This window comes from Anopheles gambiae, chromosome 3 (genome assembly GCF_943734735.2).
Source record: "Anopheles gambiae chromosome 3, idAnoGambNW_F1_1, whole genome shotgun sequence".
Classification (NCBI taxonomy): Eukaryota; Metazoa; Arthropoda; class Insecta; order Diptera; family Culicidae; genus Anopheles; species Anopheles gambiae.
Genome location: NC_064602.1, coordinates 84544311 through 84564221, shown reverse-complemented (window position 1 = coordinate 84564221; position 19911 = coordinate 84544311). Strand labels below are relative to the sequence as shown.

Sequence of the window (19911 nt, the reverse complement as noted above, 5' to 3'; positions counted from 1 at the left end):
CCATGCGCAAAACCTGACCCGGTCCTTGTCGGGGGTTGTAAATGCATTAAAATAAATACGTGACGTGTCTGTGCCCGCTCACTGCTGGTGCTGGTGCTGCTGCTGCTGCACCGCGCGCCCTCACAAAAAGGTTTGTTTACGTTGGTTTGCCTTTACGTCAATAAAATTTAATGCATTATGTATGAACAGTGTTGTGCATTTAATAAAATAGCGGTGACGATTGAATTCGAGTTGAAAGATCTGCTGCACCCCCACCTGGCCTCTCCTACACGGCGATCATGGAGGAGCGTGGGGCACGGGGTAAGTCATTGACGTTTAGCAGGTACTAGTAGCCAGCCCCCTTTCCAATCGGCTGTGTTAAAAAGGTCGCTCGTTAACCGCGCAAAAACAGTTTTAAATTGCAAAAACAATAAATAAACTGTTACTGTTGCCTCGTTCTCTCTCACTCTCTCGTACCGTGTCAGTTTTGTGCCATTTAACCGGTGAGCGGCGATCAAGGAACCCTTGCGTACGTCATCGCGGGATTCGCGCCCCGTTCCAACCAGGAGGCCCATGCCAATCACCCGTCCGTGCGTCCGGGAGCAGTTGCTTCGAGAAGAAAAAGCACTGACGCAAGCTAATGTATTTGCCAAACCAAAACGGGCCATCACCGATGGGAAGTGTTCAGTACAAACTGTAAACACACACACACACACACATGGCACGATCCGGCGCATGGTCTTATCGGTGCGAAAGGAACACACAACGGCTGGCTTGTGCGCATAATCCTATTCCGATTGGCAAGCGCCTAGTTAGATTAGATCCGCTCCCGATGTCGATGTGCGCCGCTGGCTGCTCGACCACCGGTCCAGTCGGCGAAGCGGGTCATCTGTCCGCGCCGTTGCGCAATAGTTGGAAGGTAGTTGGAGTTGAAGTCAGAATTGATTAAAAGAGTAAATCATCCCGAGCACACACGGTGCACGATGCACGATGTCTTCTGAATCTAGATCAACCGCATCAAGACGTCGCCCATTTCGTCCGACGTGTCAATTGTCTAGGGTCGGGGAATTAGCACCTTTCGAACTCGAACATCACCTCGTGCATGCACCATGTTAGCAGGTGCAATTAACATCCGCTTCCAACTAATCAGTATCTTCTTTACGGTGCTGAGAAATTGCGCCTCGCTGTGAGGTTGCTTTCTGCCACGACCGGCGGAACACAGCGAGCGCAAAATTTGCTCAGCTTTTGGAACCACATCAACGGTAGTGGTAAGGAAAGGAAAGGACAGGGCACTTTTGTATACAAATTAATTTTTGTAATCTTTAAAGTACGATCATTCCCGGGCCCGGCGAAGGAGAAAGAGCGCCTTCGCGTTGGGTCATCTGTTTGCCCAAGAGTTTTCCGGGCCCTCGCCTTGAAGACCCACAACAACGCAATGTTTTTCTTGCCTCCTTTCCAGCAGAGGGAAACAACAGCAACAACAAAAAAATGGAATTAATTTCAGGTCGAGCCGTTTGTTTGCCGGACACATGAAGGTGCACGGGGCTTCAACACCACAGGGACTTAACGTCTCTCTCGCACAGCTCCATTTTGCTGAAGTTTGATTGCCTAGGCTTTATTGTTTCGAGCAGAGGGGCGCCACACCATATCAGGCGAGAAGGATCGCGGGCGCATTCCCGTACTTCATCGGCCTAATAATAATCATTGAGGATGGATTGTTTTTTTCTCCGTTCCTCATTACACACTCCACAGCACAGAGCCAGAGGCCGCTGCTGCGTTCTTGCGCTGACCTGCAAGAGCGCCTGGAACAATGTTTGCAGCTGCCCAGTGAATGTGAAGTGAAATTGTTTCCAACCTCCAGTAGGGCAACGAAGAATTTGGGTGTGTTCTTGAGTTAATAGGAATCTTGTTTTTGGAGCAGCTTGTTGCGATGTTCGCCTGTCGCTTCAGAATGGCATTAAAAATTGTAATCTACTACTTTATCTATACCAAAAGGAAGCATCGCAAACTCGTCAATGTTTCAAAATTAACAAGAATAAATCTACATGTATCCTCTCAGTGATGTCCAAGAGAGAAAAAAAAGATTGGAATTCATTATCAATCTTTTGCAAATTAGTTAAACATATAAAATAATTAATGATCATACACAAATACCACCAAAAAGTCTCACCTGAGGTGTCAAGCTCAAACTTTCAGTTGGATTCTAATTTTAATTCTAAGGTTTCAATTCTCATTCATATGTCAAATGTTGCTTTGTATTCTTAATTTCCACTGGGGTCTTAATCATCGTAGATATTTCTTATTTTATAAGAACTAGTGAAGTATGTGGCACTTCTATGAGCTTTTCAGGTTATTTGAGGACTTGTTTGTAAAAAGACCTTGATGATAGGCCATTGAATACAACTTGTACAACAACTTCAAGATTCGCCCATACACTTACCAAGATACATTGAAATATTTTGAAACAATTTAATGTATCTTTGTGACTCAACTGATAACAATAACAATATAAGGCGCGTCTTCTCAAAACTACCCAATCATACCACACAAAATCTTCGCAAAAGACTAACAGATTATAGGTCCCTCTTGAAGGTTTGAAGAGAAGTAAAGAAACAGCTTTAAACAATCCACTGCAAGGCCATTTTCAGCGTGCACTATCAGGCACCCGATCGACCTGTTGCTGCGGGCGGCGCTTAACCTCGACCTCAAACGATTGAGGCTTCTCATCAAAAAACCAATGCTGACAATGCCTTCAACAGCACAGCAAACGCTTCCTTTTCTTCGCAACAACAGCAACAAAAAAAAAAGGAACGAAATACCATCAATGCCATTGAGCGAGTGTTGCACGAGTATCTTATTATTATGAATCAAATTATTATCCTCGACGAACACCACGAACTGGCGGGCTGTGTGTCGTTTTTCTTTTTCTTTTTTGCTTTTCCACTTTGGACCGAACTCTCTGCACACAAATCTGTACCGAGCACATAATTTCATCACGATGACGTTTCTCCCATTCCTGGGGGCATGCTTCTCGCACCCGCGCTTCGACGCTTTTTGTGTGTGTGCATCGAGGAGAGGGATGCTCATCGCTCTGCTCGGTTCGCAAACTCAAGCATCGGTTTTAAGCTACTCGGGAGCATCTTTCTCAGCGTCTTGTGGACTTGGCTGGATGGGTTTTAAAAACTTTGATTTTGATTTCCATTTTTCTCCGGCACTCGCTCAGTCGCCCGTCGGTCGGGCTGTGTTTTATCAGGACAACTTTGCTGTGCAAATAAAAGCGAAACTTTTGCTCGGTAAAGCCTGCCGCAGGCTCGTTTCTCGATGCTTCGGTGCACTGATTTCCACCAACACCCAAGTAGACCACGCTGGCAAAGGAGCGAGTGAGAGTAGGGTAGGCTCGCTTTCCTCGAGGCAGCGGGCGCGCGCGTTCTTGTTTGGCTATGTTCCGTTCTTTGGTGTTTGATTTTCCACAGCGTTCGGGAAGGACTTCAGGGCTGCTCGTACTGCTGCTACTGCTGCTACTGGTGCTCCTGGCACTGTGTCCCTTTTTGTTGGGGTTTTTGGGGTTCTGAGGCTTTACATCGGTTGAAGAACGAAAGCCAGAACATAGAGAGCCGCTGGCTTGTGGTGTGTATGTAGCCTTACCGAGAACCATCAAACCCGGGTTACCCGTACCGTGGTGCATATGTATGCTGTCGTCCTCCTGTTGGCCTGAAACTGTAGCCAACTTCAATGTCCCATAGTTTTTTGGTTTTTTTTGTGCCTCACCACATAGCCCTCACGAGGGGTGTTGTACGGGGCAGGCAGGCATGGACAAGGACGCAAAGCGCACGGTACACGTTCGAAAACAATGTTGATTAAAATTCATAAAGCATAAATTTCGTCCCCGCGCCTTCTCGCGCCAATTCATCATCTAGTAGTGAGGGAGAGGGGAGGGAGACGGCGAGATCCAACCCACCCCGCGCGTTTGATTCAGGATATATTGGATACGTCATCATAGGCTCACCCGCACGGGACCCAGGCGCAAGCGTCTATTTGGCTATGCATTGTGTTTGATTTAGCGTCCAGCCGGGGTGGTGCTCTACCTTCCCCCCAGGTCTCCCCAGGTCTCATCATCTTTCTTTCGACAAATTTTCATTTCATAAACCCACGCCTATTGTGCAGCCGCTGCGGCCCCGTATTTGCCCTTCAAATGCCGCCCTTTTTGCTTCGCAGCCTCTCTCCGCCACTGGCGGTGCTGTAGTGTGTTCGATGGGACCAATTTGGAATTTCAAATAGTTTTTCCTCACATCCTCGGCAGCTGCAATGTTCCTTTTTCTTCCGCTCGCCAGCCTGCATGAGCTCCCGTACTAAAGCCAGTGGACGTTACACAACGCACAGAAGCGCACGATGGATGAGTGTGTCCCACTCTCACATTCTCTCGCCGACGTGTGTGTGTCCTACTCGAGGGGACATCGACATATTTCAGCCGCCTTTTGGACGACGTGTTCGTGGACGTGCGAAATAAATTTGCGATTCGTGCCGGGCATGATCAATGAATGTTTGCCAAGTGGGGGGCTGGGACAGCAGAGCAGTGGGAAGGAACATTTTGGTCCCATATATATTTTTGTACCGCTTGATGAATTAAACGTTTTGTAGCGCCGGTGCACGCGGATTGTTTCGCAACGATTCACGGATTCTGGTTGGTGGTATTTTTTGAGGGATCATTTTTTAAGCAAATTACTTAAAATCCATCTCCCACGGTACGTGTCGGGAGGATGAAAACCAAATAAATGTATCTCTGGATGGTGCTTTTGGTTGTGGAACTCTATCCTTAGGACAATGTGGAAAAATTTGTTGATGTTATTGTCATCCGTATTGTCACGAATTTAGTTAAATAATTTTGTATAAATTCTAAATCAAGATTCGAAGGAATCTGGAATTTCAACAAAATCGCATTTCAAGGAATGTTTTAATTTGTACAGGTTTAGGTCTTCTAAAGCCTATGAATGTTTTCAACGTTAAAAATCCTGGAAAGGCTATTAATGCTCTGCTAATGCAAAGCATCATCCATAGTATTGAAGATGAGTCTAGCTAAGATGTTTTAATCCAAAAAGCCTGCATTATTGTCCGAGGATTCATTCAATCCTGCAAAACCCAAGAAGTTCCACAAGGAGTCATTTGATACATGTAAACTTCCATGTTTACTAATTGTATGCATAGTTCTACATAAGAAAATTTGAGAAATTGAGATAAGTTTTGGAACCTTATGTTTCGATTCGTCATTGAAATGATTTTTCTTCAAAGATTGAAATCTGGATTCAGGATAAATAATTAATGTATAGAATTATTTCCGAAAGCTATCCATAAGCTGCTAAACAAGACATCAAAAACTTTCTAAGGTAACAACACTCTATCCAGTCTTAGGCCGCTTAAAAGCTCAGGCTCGAGAACAAACATAATTTTAATCCGTTTCCCTCAAAGCTCTCAGTCTTTCAATGTACCTCATACATGTATTCCAATCAATGTATCCAAGCATTAACAACAAAAAGCACACAAACCCGATTTACAGAAAAAAAACACTAATATGCAGCACGAGAAGCAAGAACAAAGCGAAAGCAACAGCACTCTATGCATCTTTGCTATTAAATTACAAAACCCTTAAAAAACCCCCCCTCAACCTCACATACACAACTCGATTAGGAGAGCTTCAAAATCCAATCAAACACGGACGTTTTCTCCGTACGGTGGATTACATCCTGGCGTGGCCTGCCTGCTGCGCACACGAAAATGCTTTCAATTTTGCGGGTTCAAGAACACGCGCAAGCACACAGTTTTGCTATTTCTCCCAAATCCTAATCCGTAATTCGATACACTACCGATCCGATACTCCCGGCCCAACGATCGATCGTCACTCCGTCCGGCCACGGCAGCGGCAGCGTAAGAGCAATGATCAAAAACGGTTCTTTTACTGGCAAAGTGAGCGTAGATGTGCATCTGTGTTCTAATTTGTTTCTCGCCTTTATCTCTGTCAGCTGTGCTGTCAGCCCGCCCGCCCGTCCGATGGCTTACGGTACTGATGGACCAAGATCGGACTGAGCTGATACGCCACGGCAGAGCATGTGTACGTGAAGATTATCAAACAATCGAATTTCGTAGATGTCGGGTTTGATGTGAGCTTAAGCTGTGTTTTTTGTGTGTCTCTCTTACGAGAAGGCGCATTCGGGGAGACATAAAACATGAAAAATGCATTCGTATAACTGGCGCGCACAACCTGCTGACACAGAGCTGGAACGAAGGAACACGCCTGAGAATTGAACAAAACTCCAAAAACGACCATTCGGAGGAAATGTCCTTGCAGCTTATCGGCGTGCAGCGATGCGGCAAAGCAGAAGTGCCCTTCTGCCTCCCTCATTCAGCCTTTGGGGGTATAAGACAGCATCAGCGATAGAGAAACCTAATCTGCTGCGCCCGAAAGAGCCGTCTTTCAATCCGGCGGCACAGTGCAATCCCACAATGAAGGATCGATCGGCGTGAGCGAGAATGGATGAAGATCTCCTGCACCACAAACGGACGAAGAAATCATCCACATCGTCGTCACCGTTCTCGCCACCAGGTTCTGACGGGAAGCAACTCCACCACCGGCACTGACAAGTATCGTATTTCTCCCATCGAAATATAGCGTTCTGATAAAGCGTGTGCGAAGAAGGACCCTTATCCCTTGCCGGGGGGCTTGGGTGCAGGTCGTAAAGAATGAAAAAAAAAACTGAAAGAAATACGATTTCTGCCAGCTCGTTTTATTCATCCGCTCGATTTCAGCAAAAGGAACACCACCGTCCTCTGCCTCTGCCTCAGATTCCTCCGCATTGGAGCGGTGGTTTCGGTGGGAATGAAAACTTCTGCTGGAGGTGAAAATTACATTCTCAGCATTTCGCATTTGCACTGCAAACGCGCCAGATCTCCGGACAGAGGAGATGGCGCGAGCAGGACCACGGCGAACCACTTCATCCAGCCAGCCAGCCAGCGAATGAAAGAAGTTAATCAAAGTGTAGAACACACCCTGCCGTTGATTTGTTGGATGGCGCTGAAAGTGATGCAAAAGAAATTGTGCTGCCCAGCGAACACAGCAATGGATCTGCCGGGATCTCTACACCGTTGATGGACAGATATCGTCATCACTACCATCAGCTGCACTCAATCCCATTCGCTGTACGATGATGATGGCTTCTCGCTCGTGATTGTTTCCTTGCAAGCACCATTTCCGTCGCAGACGTAAATCTGTCCGGTAAACATTGTCCGAGCCCGGGAGGCAACAATGCACAGATTGCATTCAATTTCTTCCCCATGTAACACGAGTGGCAGCACTGGGAAAAACCGGATGTAAAACTTACTCCAGGCTTCAAGGCTTCAACAACACATTTCTTATCGGACGGATATCGGGCGTGCTTGGGCGAATCAACAACCAGAGAAACACCCAAACACCCCACACACACAACGACTCTATTTTGCATCTCTGGACCTCAAACTTCCCAAGCAAAACGAAGGCTCCTGATGATGATAGTGGATGGAATCATACCTCAAGACATCTCCTAGTCGGCATCATTGGTGGTGATGATGCACAACCCTGCAAACGGGACGTCATTTTGGATTTGGGTTTTTGCAACTGCCCCAGCCCGTTAACCGCATCCTGTGCAGACGAGCTTCCCGCACCATTTCCGTGGTCATAGTGAGTGTGTTAATGCTGTAGATGGAGACTTTTGCTTTCCGCACACGAACGAGGCGATGGAAAAGAACTCAACAGAGCACACAGGCACACACACATAGAGAGCTGAACCCAACTACTGTGGTTCCGGTAGTTGGTGGTTTTGTGTGCCGGGCGGAAAATCCGAGAAGTTGGTCGGGAAGAATCTCGGATATTCTGAGCGCGAGCTTCTCACCATCGTTCAGAAACCGCACGCCGGCCGGGGTCGGTGGCAGAGCAGCGGCAAGACCCGGGATTTGTGGGTTATGGGTGAACAGAGCAGTCCAATAATTAATGCAAATATACGAACAGATAGTCCTGCTGGATGGAACAGCCAACCGGATGGGATATCTAATGGATTGATGTACGACCACAACACGAGCTGATCGATTCTTGGCAGGGCCGGATGGATGATGGTTTGATGTGCCGAAGCTCGAGCCCGAAGGTGTGCTAAAAAGATGCTCTTTTAGATTCAAATCCATCACCATCCGGATGATGCTTGACCGTTGAGGCCAAGTGAGCAGGCAAGAAGCGGCACTCGGTGGCACATTCTTCTTGACACTGGCGCGACCCTTTCATGTGTACCTGAACGGTACGTGGTGCACATTGAGGGGGTGGGGGGTGGGGAGGGGGAAGGCTAAAGTATTTCTTAATCCCTATGCCCCATCTTGCGCGTTGCTTCCCGGTGTAATCAGTCAACCGTCGCTTCCTACGCTCCTGCGTCGTTAAAGGTAAGCGGATAAGCGGAGCTGAGAAAACGATGCAATCAGGGCAGGCTCTGAGAGAGAGTGCACACCAAGAAAAATGACTGCTGCTCCAGAGGCTTTTCTGTTCTGCTGCTTCTGCTGCAGAGCCACACTGATGCCTTCGCCCATCTAGAGGCCCGTAACTAATGGACGGGGGCTCTCTAAGGGCTCCGGCGTACGAACACGAACTAAACGAATTCCATTCTTTCATCGTCACCTTTAAGCTACCGCGACCACTGTGACACCGCTGTGGTGCTTGATGTGCCACGGTTTAGGACACCTTCAGTGAGCAAAGACACCTTCCGGTGTTCATAGACCAGCAGCAGCAGCACCGCACGGTACGGTAGTGGGATTAATAGAAATTCATTTCGTAATAATCCACCGTCCAAAACGGAGCCGAGTTCCATCATTACACGCGCTGCGTCACAGGGTTCCGCGCTTATTATCCCATCCCAAGAATTTCTGCCCCACCGCACCGACATTACATCATCTTGGCCACTTTTTCAATGTCTACTTGAGTGGTAGCAGCAAAAAAACCGTCCTCCGTCCAGTTGAAATGCCGCAGCGGTCTGGCGGCTAGGAGAGAAAAAGCACCCCCAGAATACGATGTCCTTCAAAGAATGTCTTGCCCGCGCACGGAATGTCACCTCAAAAATTGCTCGCTGCCCGCCGAGCGGCCGACATTCTTTGTCCTTCAAAATGTGCACACCGGTGTTTGTGCTTGGGAATGCCGGCTGTGTCCCAAAAATATTGGCCCGTTCTTTCGAATTTCGTTTCGACCGGACATAACGGACACAACAGGCGACGTCACGTAATGGCGCGCGGTGAAGAGGGCAAGAAATTACACTGAAACCCTGTACCCGCTTCCGGTTAAGTTCACTCGACGTGCTCCGTGTGCTGCGCTAAAGGTTCAATCAAGCGGCAGCCTCTGAAGCGAGCTGACGGCTTCGTATACATGCCTAATTAGGATTGCCATTTTTCATTCCAGCGAAGATTCTTTGCACCGAAAACGACTGGAACGAAAACCAAACTACGTCAATCATAATCACCCTCCTGTGCCGCTTCTTGTTGCACCATTCGGAAGTAAAACCCGACGCCTCAGCCGTCTCAAACTGAGCCAGAGGTGGCTAGTGCTCCGGCAGCAAAACTGTTTCCATCCATCCTTTTACGAAAACTTGCGCGTTTGCACCAAAGTATGGTGCTCGTTTTTCACCGGTCGGGTTGTTTTCTTCGCTCCCCCTCCCCTGTGTTTCAAAAGTCAGCCAACCAACCAACCTGCGCTAGTCGGCAATTTCCGGCAGAAGCCCTCAAACAACAACAACAACAACAGCAACACAAAAAGCGACCATAAAATTCACGACCTCCCAGGTCCCGTCCCGCTGCTCCGACGTATCATCAACGCCGGGTGGGTCTTTGGGCAACAGGGCCGGCGGATATGATCCTCCTTTTTTTTAAAAGGCACACTGTCCCTCACACCCGGGCAGAAGAAAAAGTACCGCCCCTACTAAAGGCAAGCAAAGCACAGCGAAAGCTCCAACAAAGTTTGTTGGAGAAATTCTTTAGGGTTATATCCTTACGTCAAAGATCCAAGCAGGCAAGGCAAAGTGAGCTTGCTACCCCCAAACGTCTTCAACGTTTCCAGCGCCAAAAGAGGAGGAAAACCAGTGCAGTGGCCAATCAATTTCCAGCAGAATGGAGACGTCTCCCGCAAGAAGAAGTGGCAGGCATTGGGGAGCTTTTTCTTATTTTTTGGCGACAAAAATTTTAAATTGCCATCCTCAAAGGAATTGCTGCACAGTATAATGCGGGACATTCAGGGTGCGTTCTAACAGGAAGGGGAAAGAGCAGCACAGAGACGACGACGACGACGACGACAGTTCCATTAAATGAAAGTCTGTAACGAGTGTTAGGAGGGCCGTTCAATAGTCATTACTTAAGTTTGGCGCATTCGCCAAGGCAGGGGGGGGGGGGACGTTTGGCCCTGGTTTGGAGGCCCCCATTTCCCCAAGGTGAACGGAGCGCTATCGGGCATTCAACTGCTGTCGCAGTGTCGTCGGTCGTTGGTGTGCGGCCAAGAAAAATATGTTCCGGTCACTTCCTGTTCCGCTGTGTGTGTGTGTACCGATAATGAACCTCGTGCGGGACGTGCGGCTTCTTGGCACAGGCAAAGGCAGCTTTCGCTACGTGGTCCTCCGAGAGACACGTTGCACTAAAAGAGGTTCTAAAGGGGCTTCATTTCCTTACAGCTTCTCTTCTTTTCTTTTTTTGGTTTGGTCTCTTCGGCAGCAGGAGCATGAAAGCAACGCTATCGTAATCGCTGATCGACTGAGCGGGCGCGGAAAGGTTAAGCGAAAGGTTTTGGGCACAATCTTCAAAGACATTGCAGAAGCTCTCCCAGGAGCCGACACAAGAGCGCTACTGCCAAAAACCAACATTCAAAGCATCAGGAGGGTTGTTGCTGTCGGAGGGGGTGTGGTCGGGACACTGAGACACTCTTCGCTTTTCGCTCGATTTGCGCTCGAAACCAAGTTAGCGCGTTCGATTGTCAACATTTTCTTATCGTGTTCCTGATTGTGCCCTCGCCCTTGCACAGTGTCTCATTGCAGCCTTGCACGTAACACCCACATCCGGATGAATGACAGTGAATATTCATCTGGAAGCCTGACGTTTCCTGAGTTCCCGCATCCCCAGGGTTCCAGTGCGCGCGGGAACGAAGAATTCCAGCCCCAGCAATTCATTGCAAAACAAAGCAGAATACACTCACACACACAAAAAAGACCCCGAAAGGAAACACAGAAAACAACAAACTCTTGGGAAGGTATTTGGCTACACGCTCGCTACTCTGCTGATAAAAATTACTGCCCCGGAATGGTGCTGAAAAAAACCCGAGGATTTCAAGTTCCAAGGTCGCACAGGTTTGGAGTCGCCGTGTGATTACTTTCCAAACAGTCGACAAAACGTGCCCCAACAAAAAAAAAAAGAACGAATGCCATTGAAAACAACGAAATTAAACGAACTGGCATTGATTGATTTCCGAGCTTTCGCTAGAGCTTGCCGGCCCCTTGGTCGTGCCCTGGCCTCCAAACACAGCGCGAATCATTTACGTGTTCATTCTGCTCCTCGCGCACGCTTCAAGAGACTCAATTTGAGACTGCTCGAAATTCAATTATGGAAAAAGTAGTGTACATTCCGCCTTGTTTTTTTTTTCATCCCCGCCGCAGTTCTCCCGTTTCCTCAAATATGTTCCGGGTTAGCTTCTCGACAGTTGGACAATTGACACAAATTTTCACCACCAAGCCCTTGCTCCAATGGTACGCTTCCTCCGTGGGGGTTAAAAGCCAATGTGGTCCAGGGTTCAGGTAGGAAAAAGCCGGTTGAATGAAATTCTTTTCCATCATTTTTTCTGATTCTGCCAATGCTGCGCGGGTTTTGCAGACCCGGGGACAGTCGGAAAGTCAACTGGAAAATGATGAAACATTCTCTGGCCTGTGTGTGTGTGTGTGTTTGATTGGTAACAAAGGACCATCATATCCAGGAGAGATACAATTCCAAAAACGTTCTGGTACTCGCCCAAGTGCTCGCCCAATCGAAAAACAAGCAAAAGGACATTCGCCGTCACAGTTAGGATCGAACGAAGCGCAATCAAACAAAGAGAGAGAAGGAAAGGAAGGGCGCTTCGACACAGCTAATGAAGAGAACAAGGGACGAGGGGACATAAAATATTTTGTCCCTAGCTGGTCTGCCGCGACGGATGGGAAAACGAATCCGAAAAACATATTCGCTCATCATAACAAACAAATTATGAGTAATTGATGAGCCCCGAGCGACCCCGCGCGTTTCGATCGTACATCGTTTTTCGATCGACCATTTTGACACAAGACACAAGGGTGGGCCATTACGGTCCTGGTGGCATGATGACGGTAGACGCGGGCAAGAACAAAACACACATAAAAAAACAAGCAATACCATTTAAGGCTTCCTCCCCCGAACCGGAGCAGCAAAATCGTTTCGAGCTTTGCTTCGAGCAGCTAATAAAGTGGAGAGTTAATCGGGGTTCTGTCGGCCCGTTCTCTGGGGTTCTTCATTTCCACCTTCATTGTCCACACACAACAGTGGAAAACTATGCAACAAAAGCAGCAGAAGTGAAACTTTGTGCTGCTTTTTTGTTCCAGGAATTATCCAATTTTTTTCGATAATGGCTTTTATTCTTTCTATTGCCTTCCCATTGCCTTTAGCGAGTGTTGTCATGGCTAGAGACAGCAGGCAGCGGCGAAGCAAGGCTAGACGCCAATGCCCGCCCCAAAAAAAACCCAAAACCCAAAAGGTCAATAGTTTTCGAGTTGTAGTTTGATTTGAAGTTTAGTGCTTAATCACCGAAAATGGTTCCGGTCTACCCACAATGGCGCCCTTACTATTTTTAAGCTAAACAGGAGAAAGAAGTGAAACAAAAAAACAACAACAACAGTCCCTCCGAAAACCCTACTTTAGACCTCAGGTTCGGCATGCTGAAACGCTGGACGGTTTGCTTCGCGCACGCGTTCCACCACACTGTTGCCCGCGTGGTTGAGGTAGGTCCCGGTAGGTTGGCAATGGCAACATGATTAATGACCCACTTCCTGCTCGCATGAGCAACGGCGTCAACGTCCAGGCGCACAGGCTACACTAATGGGTACACCCCTGCGCTCTGAGGTCACAACCCTCGGTTGGTGTTCTTTCGAATGCAGTTCCTCCAGCGGCACATTCGGTTCTAATTGCTATTATTTACTATCGCTGTTATTGTGTTGCAGAGGATGCAGAGACACCAGAGTGGAGAAGCGATCGAACTGCCCAACCAACGTGTAGAGAGAGCGACAGGGCGAGTGCAGTCACGTGCAGATGCATTCAATACAATAGTTATTCGAGTTAGGCGTTCGGGTTTTGCGGCCGGCAGCTCTAATCGATTCCAGAGCCAATTCGAACATATGTCCATGTCCCGGAGGGTCAAGGGTGCAAAAACAGGGACCCTTGATGCCGGTGACCGTGACCAGTGACCAGTCAATTTAGCCGAGCTGTGATGCAACTTTATTTGGACATTTGTTCCGCGCAGAGACCGGTTACCGAAAGGCGTAATGGTCACGTAATGGGCATCTACCCGAGTCATGGCAGTCATCGTCCAGTCCAGATCGAACTGATTGCCGATTCTAATCACTGCGGCCCCTTGCGTATCAATATGGCGATAGCGATAGCAAAAGCAAAGGGTGCAATTCTGTTTCCAGGGAGCAACAGAGTGGGCCTACACGATTACATTACACTACTAGGTCCAAATTGGGAATACACATTGGCACAATAAATGTGTGAGCTAATGCCATCAGTTTTTTCGCCCGAACGATCTCATCCGACGACTTTCCTCCATTTACGCGCACCATTTGCACACACCTGTACAAGCATGCCGTTGGGTCACCGCAACCATCCGGGCCAACGATTCCATTAGCGGAGAGGGACGCGCAAGCGGAAAAGGACCTAAGGAGCAAACAAGAACCAGTGTGGTAGTAACATTTTATTGCGTTTTATTTCACGCTACCCTGTCCCTGGTCAGAGACATAAGACAAAGTGGCACGTATAAAACAGACAAACAGATAGATTTAGAAACAATGTGGCGTACAACGACCAGGGAGAAGGAGCAGAAAAACACGGAAAACAGGATCGGTTTTACCGGCAGTTGAAGGAAGGTGGGTTCACTTTTTTGTACCAAAAAAAAAAAAAACAGGCTCTTTATGGCAACACAACCGGAAGAAGAGAAGGTAAGTGGTCGAGATTGGGACTCGTGGTCGCGGGCCGGTATACATAATCCTGGGACAAAATAGTTAAGAGATAGGGACACACAATGGGAACGGTGAAGAGAATGATAGAAAACGAGAGAGAGGGAGAGAGCAAGAGAGGAGGATGAGGAAAAAACTAATCCAAATAGAACGAAATCCATTAGTTCCAATTACCATTCCCGGGCGGTTCGAAGGGGCGCTGTGTCGAAGGCGTAGAAGCTTGAGCAATCGTCACTTGGGCTGATGATGATGATAGGAGCACACCATAGCGATGGGCAAAGAATGAATAGCAGCAGCAAAAGCACACACACAAAAAAAGGACATCAAGCTCACCAAAGCCCGGTACGACCTCGGGACGGAGGCGATATGGACCCGGGCAGATAAAAGGATTAAAAGAAGGTAAGACAGCGTAAGAGCCCGGCGAACAAAACGATCGAAACCGCTTAGCTGGTGCGAGATCCCACTGTTTTTGAGTAAAGTGGTGGAAGGTCGTCGTCGTCGCCGTCGTTGGACGTCGGGCGCATCAACATGCGCTGGGCGGAACATGGAGCGGAATGCCAGCGCAGAATGATGGAAAATATTGGATTGTCTGCCTGGCGTGATGCGGTGAAATGCTGTGCTACCGCCTATCTGTGTTTCAAGAATGACCTCGGCCGGAGCGCACTTCCAAGGCACTGCCAGGCACTGTGGTAATAATGAATGATGAGACGACGGTGCCCTCTTCTGCAGCTCTGTGCCCAGTGCCCAAATTCCTGGAGCGTGAGTCACCTTGGTCGTCTTGTGATTCTGTAGCATTCAGAGGTTCAACTTTCACTCCTTTTTTATTTCTTCTTCTTTCTCTTCCTGAAGCTGGGACACAAATGGAGTAGAATTTGTTGCCCGAAAAACAAGCGACCCCACAATATTGGGGTGAGATTAGCTGGGGACTTCGAAACACCGCAGGCACAAAAAAGCTTCCGGAAGCAGTCGCAGATGGTTGCCACAATTGCCGATTCTGCCTGCCTGCCAGTCAGAACCCTAGATCAATCTTCATTTGCAGTTCCAGTTTCAGCAGCACAAGGTCACACACACACATACCTCTGCGCTATGTCCGCCCATCACCCTCCGGCCGCCGGAAGGATAATTGACACATTCGATTAGTATTTATGGCGCGCAAAAGCCGGTGCGAAAGCACCGTTAGAAGAAGCTGATGCGAGGCGTGTGAGTGACCTGTGCGGAGACCGTTCGGAATCGATCGCAAAAGCTCCGCTCACGCGCGCTCTCCGGCGTACGTGTCACGTACGTACCCAATCCAAGGCAAGCGGGAACCGATTAGTGGTTCGCGCGCACGCCTTATCGAATTGCCGCGAGATGGCGCGGTTAAATGGTAGATAAAAACACAAATCACTCTCGGCAGCAGCTTGGGTTGGGGGCTGCTGCTGCGTGCTGATGTTCCAAGGTTATCATCTCGCAACGGTACGGCGCTGGTGTGGAAACAGGTTGGTTAACCTGTTTTTTTACTTTTGCCGACAAACCGCCGGCAGAGAGCTCACGCGGAAGTTTGTCGGGTGTTGCATACGAATGAGCGATATGAGGGATGGGTGTGTGTTTTTTTTCGGGGTTTTTGGCATTTTTTTACTGCGAAGCCGCAAAACCAACCCTTACCCCAAAAGTAGTGCCGGAACGATAAATTTCATCAATAAAATGTTTGGCCAACGAGGAAATCCGTCCGTGCCCCGCTCGCATGCCCCAAATATCCTGGAGGTGATAGGCCGCCCGCCCGCGTTACGAATGCATAATTGAGCAACAAGCCGCGGGCGGCGATTGTGGTTGGAAGTGATCAAACAACTTCTACCAGCTCGTCCCTCCAATGCCGGAAACAGAACAAAAACGCTACCAAAAAAAATGCCACAGTTGGCATATTTATGGACGTCGCGGTACGCGCGTATCAGGACGCCCGGAAGGGTACACACCTACACCAAATGCTGTACCCCGTTTGCTCCGTGTTCCGGGTGGAAAAGCAAAACTTTTAACATTTGCAAGAAGAGGAAGTTCGATTTTGCAAACCGGAACCACCACTGGCAAACCCAAAAAAGTAAAAATTGGAAGCAGTAATCGAGTAAAAACACACACAAAACAATCGATTCAGCCATGTTTTGTGGGGAACCTATATCTCTATGGCGGGGGGTGGTCTACGAGAAGGCAACCAGAGTGCGGTAGTGCTGGCAGTGTTCTCCGGAGGCGCCCAGAGTTTATCTTAAATTAATGTCAATCAGCTCTGGTGTGGTGTGCACTTCGTGTGTCGCTTTTTTTGGAGAGGTTCTCAGTGCTTTATTCCAACCACCATTCCGTTCTGTGCCGACTGGAAACGGTACACAAACCATACACAGAGGTATCATTGCCCAACCCGGGGGGATGGTTTTGCCAGCATGTAGCTCACCAACCCAATGCTCTATCCATCCTGCCGAAGGGATAAATTTGATAAGCCACTGCTCCACAGTTCCGTTTGACGATCCGATCCTGCTGCTACCGCGTACGAGCAAGTTTTGCACCACTCTCACTGCCGGAAAGGCGCGTGCTACATTGGAGGGTGTATGTGTGTGTTGTTGCATCCAACGGCAAATTGTTGTTAGTTTTTCGGGGAAATATGTGTATTGGGAGGACCTTATCTAGAGCAAGGGGTCCTTTTACCTTTTCCAGCAGCCGCACACGTGTGTGTTCTAGGTTCCCACAGACGTACCTCAGACGTGGTCTAGGCAAAACGTGCTTTGAAGAAAAACCCAACGGAGATAGCAGAAATTGTCCTGCTGCTAGAACATACTGAGCATACTGTTCTTATCTTCCTGAAGACTACCGAAAACTCATAACACAATTCCAATCAACATTCCAGCTCCGTAGCGTAGCATTAAACACCGGGAAGTTGGAAGAATATGGTTCAATTTGTTCCTAAAAAACAGAAGTTTGTTCACTCGACAAAACACTGAAGGTGCATATGACCCAACAGAGCTCTGCCGAAATGTTGTGCGTCCAGAGATATCAAAGCCTGAATTTCTAGATAAAAAGCTCTCCAAACTTTGTAGTCTCCCCCGAACAAAGCTACTGAAGCGTTGGTCTGTTGTCCAACAGTTGTAACGATTGCAACTGGCACACCATGGCATAACATAAATAAAACAACATTGGAATGCTCAAACTAGGCTGCGCCTAGTTACAGCAATATATTCGTAAAAGTTCTTGCCCAGACCAGCACTCCGCCGCAGTTCCCAGAGTTATTGCATTCCGGGTGCTGTGCAAAAAAAAAAAACAACGATCCTGTTGCGGTGCTACAGGTGAGGGTGATTTATCGCGCACTTACCGTTTCGTTGCCACTGGCGAAATTTGTGATACAGGAAGCAGGAGCACATGCAGAAGATCGACGACAGGATCATGAGCGTGAGCACGATGCCGACCCAGACGTCACCGATGAACCGCTCGTACGTCGGGTCGAGCATCTGCTCGGTGCCGGGGCCCACCCCGAGCCCATCCCGGCCCCGGTTCGCGAACGTTTGCAGGCTGTTCAGCAGGCCGTAGTCGCTGCTGCCGTTGCTGTAGTCGATGCCCCCGAACAGGCTCGAGCCGGACGAACCGAACCCACCGCCGAACGGGCTGCCGCCGCCGTCCGAGCCCATGCCGCCGAACGTGGCCGCTGCGGCTGCGGTGGCGGCCGACGCACCGGCCGTTCCGACGGCGGCCAGCCGGGCTGCCGCACCGCTGGCGACGGTGCCCGGGTAGTGATGCTGCTGCTGCTGCTGCTGGTGCAGGTTCTGCCAGAACAGCGTGTAGTTGTTGCCCCGGATCAGCTTGTCAAAGTCGAGATTGGTCGGTATTTCGAAGGTAATCTTGGACTCGAAGTTTTCAATCATTTTCGATCCGCACTCAATAAGGACCGCGCACAACTTTATTCGCAAAAAAAACACACGCCGTGTGTCAACAACAACAACACATTGACAGAGCCAGACACCACATGTACTCACGGGCACACTTTGTCGTCGACTACTTGGATGAGGTTGAAAGCACGCAGCAATTTGCTCCTTTTTATTTTATTTTCGTTTGAGCAGATTCAGAACACAGATCCACAATTGTTTCACTCCCAAAAATCGCTTAATCTCTGCTGTGCGAACTTCGGATTCGAATATTCGTTCTCGTCAACAGCAAGGCGCGGGGCACAGATCAACTTACTCAACTTTGATAACACAGCCAACTGGCACACCGGTTTGTTGTTAGGCTCGGTTTCACAGGGGATAAGCCGGGAAGCATACACATACACTTTGTGCAAGAGATTATTTCAGCTCCAACACACAAAACCGATTTGCGTTTAAAAGGCGTAAAGGGCAACTTAAACCGAATCCGCCACAAGAAGAAGAGTAAAAAACAAACCAAATGCGTGTGTGTGGGTATGTAAAGTGAGTGTTATCGAATTTCACACGTTTGCAAAGGATTTCATCTAGCTAAATGACTCCTTTTCACTGCACTACTGCTTTCTGCGTCTGTGGCTGTTGGTTTTAAATGTGACACTTACTTTTGCGCTTTGTTGATTTGATATATTCACAATTATTTCGTTTTTTATTTGTTTCGCGTTTAAAATCGCACGGCAATTTTCGATCGTTTTGCTTTTTTTTTCGTACGTTCGTTTTCTCTTCCTAGCGAGGGCGAGCAACGGTACGGAAATTCGGTCGAGGGAAGCGTCGTATCTACACGTATGCGCACCCGGTCGGTCGCAAGCCTGCTTTCGTACTGAGGGCAGTGCGTGAAGGGTCGCGTCTGATGAGCGCTGCCGGCTGCGCTCGTGCTGTGGCATTTCGTCTCGCAGCTGCACGGTGGGCTAGGTTAGTGTGAATGCGGGACAGAACAACTTTGTTGGTTTTTTTTTCTGCAGAATGTAACTGGAAGCTTCCTTTCGTTTTATGTAAATTTTATTCTATTGATTTTTAAGAAGTAGTTTGGTAACTACAAAAAGGAACTTAAAACAAGAAAATCAAGACACAAAGTTTCTTCTTCTTCTTCTTTGGCTCAACAACCGTTATCGGTCAAGGCCTGCCTGTACCACTAGTGGGCTTTGGCTTTCAGTGACTAATTGATTTCCCCCCATAGCAGGATAGTCAATCCTACGTATGGCGGCACGGTCTAGTTGGGGATCGAACCCATGACGGGCATGTTGTTAAGTCGTACGAGTTGACGACTGTTCTACGAGACCGGCACACATCCAAATATTTGTATTATTTTAGTTTAGTGTAATTTAGTGTTTATAACAATAGACACTAGACAACGAACAGAACATTTATATATAGTTATTGTTGGACGCATTCCGAACACATACAATTTAAGTCAGTTCCGTTATCGTCATTCTAGGATCATAGATATCGTCAGCTGAACTTAGTAGACGGCACATATAAAGAAGGGAGTTGCGAGAGCCAAAGGGTGTTTCGGGTTTCAGCGACTGCCAGCATTTGCCGGCGACGGAGTATTCTGGCAGGAACATAGAGGTGAATCCTTGAAAGCATTCGTTTTAATTATCGAGCAATGTTCTTTGGATGGGATCGGTTCATCTTAATGTTGTAATATTAATTTAAAAAAAATTAATAAAAATAGAAAAATAGAAATAGAAAAAAAAGTGTTTAAGAATAAATTACTAAGGGGACATTAAAACAAAGAA

The 19911-nt window shown here is 48.1% G+C and overlaps 1 protein-coding gene across 1 annotated transcript in view; it reads right to left on the bottom strand.

Moving 5' to 3' along the window:
- Positions 1–19136, bottom strand: part of LOC133393935 (protein commissureless 2 homolog) — a 54069-nt gene extending 34933 nt beyond the window's left edge. The window contains exon 1 of the mRNA XM_061661173.1: positions 17575–19136. Within this exon, the coding sequence (XP_061517157.1) occupies positions 17575–18121 (547 nt within the window). The 5' untranslated portion in view covers positions 18122–19136. The remainder of the gene's footprint in view (positions 1–17574) is intronic.
- Positions 19137–19911: the final 775 nt, after the last annotated feature.